We start from the raw sequence: 10,106 nt of genomic DNA on the forward strand, positions 1-10,106 counted from the left end.
GGTAAATGATCACTGGTATAGCTGCTGGTCATCAATGAGATTATCAGAGTTATTTGTCTGAATAAGAAGACTTTTTGCCTGTGGTCCTCTTCCCAGTGTGCCCATTGTGGGTTCATTGATTTGAGTGCACTCATTATAATCTAGACAGTTTGGCAGTGATGATAACGGTTGCTCCAGAGGGGCTGAGGAATAATAAATGTGTCTGAGATCATCTCATCAGGTCTAATGTGGATTTTCTTCAAGGTTACTGTGATGAAGAGTTGGAGGAAAAAAAAAACCCCAACAACTTTGTATTCAGCTGGTGTTTTATGCCTCCTCTGTCTGGTGTCTACCTTCCACAGGTTCGCTCCTCTCATAGTGCCCTCGCATGGATGACGAGGAGGACGATGTCTTTGAGCCAGACCCGCACAGCTGGCACACAACATTCAGGGAGATAAGGTGTGAAGACCGGGGCACACAGACACCTGGTCCAGACCTGGCACTGAACAACGGCATGCTGCCCTGTGGGGTGGGAGAGGAGCCCAGACCACTCTTCTACGGTGAGGGAAGTCACACATCTGATGTGAAACCAGACGTGAACTTTGAGTTGTACGTGATAAGCGTGTTATAAAACCGAGTGTATGAAAGTATGACATTATGACGGCGTGAGAAACAGGTAACAGTGTCGCCCGCCGCGCTGATCTCAGCGCTGGCGCCCGATAGTCGTGATCGCAGTGGTTTTTATGGTCTGCGTGTAGTGTGTCCAGCTGCTTTGCTATTCAAAAGGCGCCAGACACTGGCACTGTGGCTGAGAGGGACGTGACAGAAGTGCGTACCTGTGTCAGCAGCAGCTGAACAGAGACCAGCAACACATGAGCGGGAAAAGTCACTTTAGCACCGTTGACAAAGTTGCTCCATAACAACAGGCAGACCTCACAGTCGGGTCATGCTACAGGTCGTGTGAGTAGAAAGTAGAAATAAAAAGTAGAGATTGTGAAATAACTTTAGAGTTTTGATTAAAGTCCATCTGCAAAATCTGTTTGGTCATTGTAAAGCAGGGGTTCCCAAACCCTGGTCCGGGGACCGGTGCTGGTCCGTAAGTCATTTGCTATCAGGCTACAGTGGGATACATTGAAAAAAATATATACTTCAGTTTTACTAATTGACTTCATTCAAAAAGAATCCAGTGTATATCCCTTTACTTTTTTTTAATTTAAAGATAAAATGTCAATGTTTCAAAACAACAGGTCATTCAGACTCTGATACTAAAAAGATCAAAGTTTAAAAGGTGTTTTATTTTGAAAGTTTAATGATGCGTAGACGATGGCGCGGTATTATTGGTTCGCAGTAACGGCCGATATCGGCCGACCGGTCCTAGGTACAAAAAAGGTTGGGGACCGCTGTTGTAAAGAACAAAGATATTTTTACTCTCAACTCTTTTATTTCTTGGCTAAAACTAAACATGATTTTGCTTTTTCACAGGCAACGCAGGCTTTCGATTGCACTTCCCAGCTCACTTTGAGCTAATTGGAGATCGGGAAACAAGGAGAAGACAAAGTGACGAGGAGCGAAATAGGATGGAGCCGCGGCCCCAGCAGCAGCAGCAGCAGCAGCGGCAGCAGCAGCAGCAGCCTGTGCAGCGCAGCGTGGAGGTCCGCATTGGCCAGAAACTCCAGCTAATAGGAGACCAGTTCCACCGGGATCATCTGCAGCTGGTGAGGCAGAACGTCGCATTCTCGTTTGTTGAACAAATATTGAACGAACGCTTTGGCGTCAATGGTGTCTACGCTCATCTGTGACGATGAACTAGACTAGATGTTGTAGTTGTGGAGAAAAGTGTTCAATGGAAGGACGTCACATATAGGGGGCACTCACGCCAAGGCTAATGTACGGGTTTCTACGACCCGTGTCAGTGGTCACACGTGGTCATAATAATCCATTGGTTCTAACCATGTATGAAGCAGAACTCGTTCAATAAGTTGTTGATCGTCCCTAATGTAAGGGTTTTTGTCAACAAACCAAAACAATCAGTTGAACAACACGACGATGTTCAACTAAAAATGACTTGTACAAACCAAAAATCCAATCCAATCCTGGATCTCTGTCTTTTTTCAGTGATACTTGAATTTTCATTAAATGTTTGTAGTTTTTAGCGGTGTTTTCATTAGTACGAGTGTATTTGGAGTCGTTAAAAAAGTCACAGTCAGAGAAGAAGGAAAGCTCAGTCTGACCGACCATGAACTTGCACGCCGTTGGGTCGGACTTTTGCGCTTCTGTTTGGTGGGTTTCCTTTAAATATTTTTTTTTTGAAGAGAGGATTTGTTCATGCACAGCTACCCACAAGTCCAGCGTCTCACCCTGCACTCTCACCCAAAGCCAAAAACTTTGCAGAAGCAGGACGGCCCATCCCCCACACACCGGCCCTCCCCTGCCTCCTCTTCCTGTTTATTTCTCTCTCAGTCTGTCTTGTTTTGGTCTCTCTCTCTGTCTCTCTCTCTGTCTTTGTCTCCCTCGTTCCTCCCTGTCTCCCTCCCTCTCCTTCTCCTTCTCTCAATTTTCTTTCTCCTTGTTTCCTCATTGTTCTGCAAAGGATACATGGCTTCAAACTAGACACCAGCCCCATGGTCGGGGGGGGGGGGGGGGTGACACTGTCCACTGAGTGGAAATGCTTCATAATGTCACCTCCTGGTGGGCGTGCTTCCAAACAACGACCCACTGTTTCTTTCTTTCTTTTTCACGGAGGCGTCAGAAATCCACTCTAACCTACGAGGGATGTCCTCCAAACATCTGGCGGTGCGAGTGGTCAGCAGCCAAACATACATGTTCATTTTTACACACACACACACACACACACACACGTACCCGTGCTGATGTGTCCAGCCAAAGCCAGCAGCACCAGGAGCAGGCAAACACGTTGAAACCTGAAGCTCTGAGCACGAGCCCCGGGGGAAGCAGCTGTGGTTCTAGGGAGACTCCAGTCGGTCCTGTCTCTCAGCGCGCTGCAGCCACAGGAGACACCCTAATAAGAGGTCTATGTAGCCACGGGCAGGGGAGGGGTGCTGTCCTAAATGATGGTCTAAGCATGTATAGGAGGGAGTGAGGTTTGGAAAATGAACCTCAAATGATCGAGTAACAACTATCTGTGTTTGTCTTCAGACCGTCCCTGCCCTGCGTTTATCATCGTTTCCCGTTTCCCTCCAGTGTCAGACAGTTTGATTTTTCTCATGCACTGATCAAATTAGGAGTTATTTATAACCGCGCAGCTTAGCGTGACTCAGGAGTTGTGACACACAAGCAACCGGTCGGTCAGACTGCGGAAGGTTTGTGGTGTGTGTGTGCACACTGGAGTTCAGATTTACTGATACACAATGCTAACAAACCCTGGGTGAGGGGATGAGGAAGTGCTAGGTGTGTGTTTTTCTTCTTTTTTTTTTTGTGCTGGTTCAGTAAACGGTTGAGTGCATCAGTCAAAGTGAGATTGGTGTTTTAATACCAAACCCTGAGGGGCTTCACGAAGTGATAACTGAGTGACTAATACTCAGTCTGGATGTCTACCACCGACTTCCCGTGTTGTTCTGTGTGTGCGTGTGTGTGTGTGTGTGTAGGTAATGAGGACGTGTTGAACAGCTGTGTTAATCTGTGTCTACGACCTCGGTGCAGATTGGTCCATCGTTGGTTGGTGGATAGATTTGAGTTTTAGTTTTGAACTTGCTGAAAATCAAAGATTAAAATTAAATTTGGTATTTTTTATCATAGGGAAAAATATTGCGATATATATCGTTTATCGCGATTCATTGGGAACAATAATCAAGATATGAGAAGATTCTCAATTTTAGAAGATTCTCAGGTCATGGTCAAGGTGGAAGAGTTTCGTTCTGGACGTGAAATTTTCTCAAAGAAGACGTTTCGAGGCTTCTTCAATTGGATGAGAGGTGAAACCTCTTCTATGAGGAAGAAGGCGTTTCTTTTTTCTGAGAACATTTCACATCCTGTTGCCTAACGGAACTCTTCAACCTTTATCAAGATATGGTTTTGTGGTCCAGCTCTGGTTTAAAGACATTAACTCACCGAAACTGTTTTTTTTTTTTTTTAACGTCTCAACAACTCTCCCATTGTGTCCATCACTCAGAACATTCGGGCTCCTCTTCGAAAGCGCTCGTTCCCCTCTGCCCCTGTCTGCGGGCGAGTGGCGCTAGTCAGCGCTAGTCAGCGCTAGTCAGCGCTAGTCAGTGCAGACACTTGTCCCTGAGCAATCCGAGTGCCTTTGACTGCCACGGTCTTGATGGATCTGGGAGCAGTGTGGCTGGGAGTGTTCTCCATGGGAGCCCGAGGCCCCCGAGGCGAACGGAGGGATTAGGTGGCGAAGGAGCGCTGGAGAATGCTGACAGATAAATTGCTCCTCAGTCAGAGAGGGCTGGAGGGGACTCCGCGGTCCCCAGAGGAACCGCTGACATTAGCCGCTCTCGCTATTTGAGACGTGGCAATAATGACAGTCACAATGGAAGGAAGACTGCTTTAGCCTGCGCCGAGCGAGGAGCGGAGTTAGGTTTCATCCCCATGTTTTTGTAAGAAAAGAGAGAGAGAGAGAGAGAGAGAGATGACTCCTGGTGATTTGGACAGAAGGTGTTGAAAGGAGGCTTGAATATCCTGACGTGTGTGTGGGGTTGTTTGTGGGGGGGGGGGGGGGTGCACGTATGCGCAGCGTTTGTGGCTTTATCACTTCACTGTTCCAGTCAGGGCACAGCGCTCACTCCTTTCACTTGCTGAAGGAGGGGGGGGGTAAAAACACACCGGTCCGTCCTTGGATATTGACTGGTTGACTGTCAGCTGATGATTTTTATTGACTACAGCGTCAGTCTGTGTGTGTGTGTGTGTGTGCTGCTCTCTGTCATCGACGACTACTGCTCTTTGTTTGTGTTTTCCTTTCGACTGCCGAGTCTCCGCCCCGAGGTGACTAATCCGAATTTTCGTGCTGTCGAGGCGAAGCTTGTTTGCTCAGGAGATAAGGCAGAGCTTCTGAGCAGCTGCTTTGACAGACGGTCCACACGGGACGCTGATAAAGCAGCGTTCATGCACGGTGTCAGACTGATGACACCGTGCATCTGGCCAGACTCTGTCGCTGCGGCCTCTCGGCTAAATTTAGACCACGAAGTCCCTTTGGTTTCACGGCCGTCGTCTGAGTCTTGGCTAACGTGCGCGCGCACCTCTTGTTTGTTCGCTCTCTCTCTCTGTGTGTTTTCTCCGATGTTGGCTCAGTTTGTCAAAGGCTAGGGCAAGAGGTCATCCTCAGGGGGGTGACGTCCAGTTTCTGTTTATAGAGATTAATTTGCGTGTCACGTAGCTTGTAGTAAACAGACGACGGCTGTAATGTGATAAATGTCTCAGTGTTAGCCCCGCAGCTACTACTGTCTAATGTTGAAACATAATCATTATTAAATGTTAAGTATGTTGACACTCAATATACAATAGAAATAACTGCACCCTCTCGTAAATACTGCATATGAATACTGCACTGTCATGGTCTGTATTTAAAGGAAAGCAGGCTTTAAAAAAAAACAAACATTTAAAGGAAAGCAGGCTTTAAAAAAAATAAATAAATAAACAAATGAAACATAAATACTTCTTAGTATTTCTTCTACCAGGAATTTTCACCAGTCAAGTTTGTAAATATATTTAGATATATTTATATATAACAGCCAGTTACAGAACACCAGCATTAAGTACACACTCAGGTTGGAACCTGGGGAAAAAACTTATGCAACACCCAGCAACACTCGCTACAAGTTGATAAGAGAGTCGAAGCCCGCGGGCTTATCACAGCGGCTGTTACTCCACTGGTAACCAGGGGAGGCAGCAGTCGTGTAAATGTGTCATGTCATGTCATGAACCGCAGTTAACAGTAAAGTAGCTGAAAGTCAGAGAGAGAGAGAGAGTGAGAGAGTGAGAGAGACTCAGGTTACATCAGCCAATGTGCCCCCAAACCAAACTTTGTTTGTAAGTGTAGTGCATTCCCAACGTGTGGTGTGTGCACCACTGGGGTTTGTACGAACTACCACTAGTGGCTCCGCGAGATAAAAAAAAAAAAAAAGTGATGTCGAGTGTGGGATTTCCACACAATAAAGACATGTAAATAATATTAATAATATTTTCTTTTGTAAAAATTAAAATCAAAAACTGGCATTTTGATGAGAATGATTAAACACTTTTTTTAGGGGATTTTTTTTGGAAGGTGTGGGGAATTGGGAGTTGGTCAACCTGGTCTGGATATATATGGAACCAAATGGTACTCTCCAGTCCCATTGTAGTACAATCCTGACTCCACTGCACCACTGTACCTGCAGTGTTGTCCAGGGACTGTTTGTCTGTCGTCGGGAGTTCCCTGATCCCATTTGGAGCGATTATCTTATCTCAGCTTCTCAATGGCTCAGACGGAACGCTCCGTCTAATCGCACACAACCCTGGGATAGTCTCCTGGAGTGAGGGGGCCGGGGGGGGTAGGGGTCTGGTGGTGACTCTTATGATGAATGTGTTGGACTGTCTGTCCAACCAGGAAGCCCGGTCTGTTTATGGATCCTGTTAGTGACAGAGGCAGACTGTTGTGAAAATATCAGCACGGTCCCGGTGTCTGGGTTTTTTTTTTTCTTTTCTTCGCCCTCGTCTCAGCTGACCCTTCAGCTGACGCTCGGACAGAAGCTCCAGCTGTGGATGAAAACCAACGCTGACCACTGTTTCTAACGCTGCTCTCTCTCCGTAAACCTTAAACGTTGAATCTCCCTTGTCGTTTCAGTATCATCGAAACCAAAGGAACCACGGGCCGCTGTGGTGGCGCCTGACCACAACTCTGCTCAGCCTTCTGTTCAACAGAGGGTTCTTTGCTGGGGGAGGCGCAGCGGGACGGAGGTGAGGAGAGCCTCACGGTGGCCTCTCTGCGTGGACGTAGACTCCTGATGGCACTGTCAAAAATGGAACACGGGTCTGTTTCTGGGCGGGGGATAGAAAAAAGGAGGAGACAAAAAAAAAGTCGCCGCGGGACGGAGACAACAACTTTTCTAAAAGGTTGTGTGTTTTTCTTTTTTTTTTTTCTTTCCAAGAAGATGCCATGATGCTCTGAGATTCTTCTACAGGACAATGTTCATATTTTCATACACGTGTGGTGTAGTCGTTTTGTACAGTACGTTTTTCATGTCAAATTATTTGCACTTCAACATGAAATCCATCAAGACCTCGACGGAGCCTGGGAATGCCTTAAATACTGTAGTATCGTCTGCCAGAAGGAGTATTGAGTATTGATGTTCTTCAAGATCTGGTGTTTGGATTTTCTTTCTTTCTTTTTTAAAGATTCCCAGGTGATCAGTAAAGTTGACACCAATTTTCCAAAGAGGCAACTTCTGAGAACAAAGCAATTTGCACCGCAGCTCGACGGAACATCAGTCTTTTTGTTTTTAATACTTACTACTACTATTACTACTACTACTACTACTACTACTACTTATTATTACTATAATATGGCAGTATGTTTGAACACAATCCCTCACAGAAGTCTGCACACCAGCAGCTGAACTCCAGATACGTCTTGACGTGCGAAAGATCAGCGCTTATTGCAAGTCAAATATTTGCGTGACTCGTATTGAACGACAGCAAAGCAAAGTCGTAAACGTCGGCAACGGTAAGACATGACAAACAAGGGTACACGTAAACAAAGTACCTAGTCCTGGATACTCAACTCAGGTGGAGTTTCCATGTGGTTATGCAAAATGTTTGCCTTGTAGTCGTGTATATTTACATTTCCTGCAGCGACTAACGCTGCAAATGAAAGAGTTTTAATTAAAGTTCCTTTGATAAAAAAGGAACTTGAATTAAACTCTTTCAAGTCATACAAATAAAGGGAGGGGAAGTAGTATTTCACATCAGTGAAACTTCCTCAAAAAGATTAAAACTAGAATGATTTTCCTACCATAGCTCCGTTTCCGTGCACCGTATTGAGAGCCCGCCCCTTATTTTGGGAACCATTGGCTCACAGAGAATCAAATTTAAACAAAATGTGTTCCTTTTTCTTTTTATCCTGACCACGGCAGTCGTAAGAATAATGAACTGTGATGAACTGCATTAGCACAACAGGCTAGCACAGAAACAGTCGGACGATCGTTGTTAGTTTTGGTCTCAGTGTTCTGGAAATTGGATTGTGTTTCTGTTGAGATCCAAAATAGAAATACTTATAGAAATAATAGTGGATTTTTTTTTAGAGGAACTGGTCAATTTATCATCCAACTACCTCCAGACTTATTGAAACTGTAATAGTAATTGTAACTGTTCAATCATATCATACTAAACAGGATTTATATTTTTGTATTTCCTTCACGGCTAATTGTGTTAAAAACTAAAATAGAAAAACATTCGAAACAGGCCGTCATCTTTTCATATTCAAAGAGGAAATACTCAACAATTACAACAGCGACCATCAACAGGTGGCTCGCGGGCCAATTCCGGCTCACTGAACCGTCCAATCCGGCCCCGCGCAAAATAAACATCAAACATCAACGCGACAGCTAACGGCCTGGTGCAGACGTATGAGGATGACAGCCGTGGTGTGCAGTCTGAAGTTTCTATGTTAAAGTCATGATCAGAAACTTTTTTTTTTTTGTTTTTCTGTAAAGTATTACTTTTTGGTCCTTTTTTCCCTGCGATTTCTTTTTGATTTTCTTTTCATTTTTTTTGTAATTTTGGCCCCACCTGTTGACACATGTATTCTCCAACACGGCATTTCTCAGAGATTTCGACCTGTCCTTTCGATGTGATTGTTTTCGGACCTCCATGCCCTTGAAGTGGAGCTGTGGATCCACTGTTTTTGCACTAGACCTACATCTGTCAAAGAGTCCGGACTGTTATTCTGCGAGCCTCTGTTCTGTATGAAGGTTTCAGTTGCGATTTTTTTTTTTTTTTTTTTTTGGAAACGCCACGACATTTCAGACGTCGGTCCTTCATACCAGCAGCCGTCCAGTCTGGAATACGGAGCTTTACGAACTTCATGTGTCGTTGTGCGATTTCGGCTGAAATGTGTGTGTGTGCGCGATTGTGTGTTTGTGTGTGTGTGTGTGTGTGTTCTGAACAGCGACTAATTCCAATAACCAATCTGTGAAACAGAACATCTTCTCAGGTGACCATCACAGGGTTGTACGAACACGATCACGTGGCATTCTGTCGTGTGGTGATCCCACATCGTCTCAGACTCGGACAATTTTTGTTTGTTTTTTTCTTCAGCACCGGCGACTTTGACAGTTTCTGAAACGACTAAAGCTAACGATAAAGTAGTGATTGTTAAGATTGTTCAAAAACACTGTTGAAAATGATGTTGGAACACAGGCCGACGACGTTTGGACCCCGGGACACGTCACGGGTCTTTCTTTTTCTTTTTCTTTTTTTTTTTTTTTTTACAATTTGTCAAGTTTATCGCAGCATCATTTTGGTTTTGTCTCATTTTCTGAAAGATGTCTCAGGGACGGACGTTATTGGCTACTGGGCGACCTTGGGAATCCTTTACGTGGTTGGAGTAAGAGCCGTGATTTATTTATGACGAAAACCTCGTCTGAGGTTCTTAGTCGGATCATTTTTACTTTTCAGCCTAAAATTTTCGTTTGAACAATTTCTCCGCACACACATACACACACATACACACACATACACATTACGGCACGTGTGTGACTGAGGAGTGCGAGGAGGTCCTGCCCGCGGCGGCGGTGGTGACGGGGATCTGCTGAGAGTATAGGTGTGAGGTGCACTGAAAGTAGTTGTGGTTGTTAAAACGTTTCCTGCGGATCCTGAACGCTGAGCCAGTCCCTGTAGTTCTTCGTCCCACCACCGGGGTCAGACTTCCTGGTTTTAGCCGCTCCTTGGTTCTGTGGTTATTGTTTATCGGATCATTTTGGTTGTAATTTATTGTTTCCTTCTAATTTATTTTGTCTGTGTATTTGCCCACCTCTACTGTAATACACCCGTGTGTGCAATTACTTCCTGTTTCTCTTCGTTGTGGTCGTGCTGGTTCGTGTTCATTGGCCCACGCTCTGCCTGACATTTTAATCACATTTTCCAAGCCCTTTATATATCTGTATTTGAAGTATTTCTCCGCCCAT

At 45.1% G+C, this 10,106-nt stretch overlaps 1 protein-coding gene across 2 annotated transcripts in view; it reads left to right on the top strand.

Moving 5' to 3' along the window:
- Window positions 1-8,495, top strand: part of bmf1 (BCL2 modifying factor 1) — a 13,041-nt gene extending 4,546 nt beyond the window's left edge. The window contains exons 1-3 of one of the 2 annotated variants that reach the window (XM_008321883.3): window positions 7-539; window positions 1,462-1,694; window positions 6,767-8,495. In XM_008321883.3, the coding sequence (XP_008320105.1) occupies window positions 368-539; window positions 1,462-1,694; window positions 6,767-6,883 (522 nt within the window). In that variant the 5' untranslated portion in view covers window positions 7-367 and the 3' untranslated portion in view covers window positions 6,884-8,495. Of the gene's footprint in view, window positions 1-6; window positions 540-1,461; window positions 1,695-6,766 lie in introns of those variants that run through there. The other variant, XM_017033128.2, reaches the window with a different exon arrangement.
- The last annotated feature ends 1,611 nt before the right edge of the window (window positions 8,496-10,106 follow it).

This window comes from Cynoglossus semilaevis, chromosome 1 (genome assembly GCF_000523025.1).
Source record: "Cynoglossus semilaevis isolate Cse_v1.0 chromosome 1, Cse_v1.0, whole genome shotgun sequence".
Taxonomy (NCBI): Eukaryota; Metazoa; Chordata; class Actinopteri; order Pleuronectiformes; family Cynoglossidae; genus Cynoglossus; species Cynoglossus semilaevis.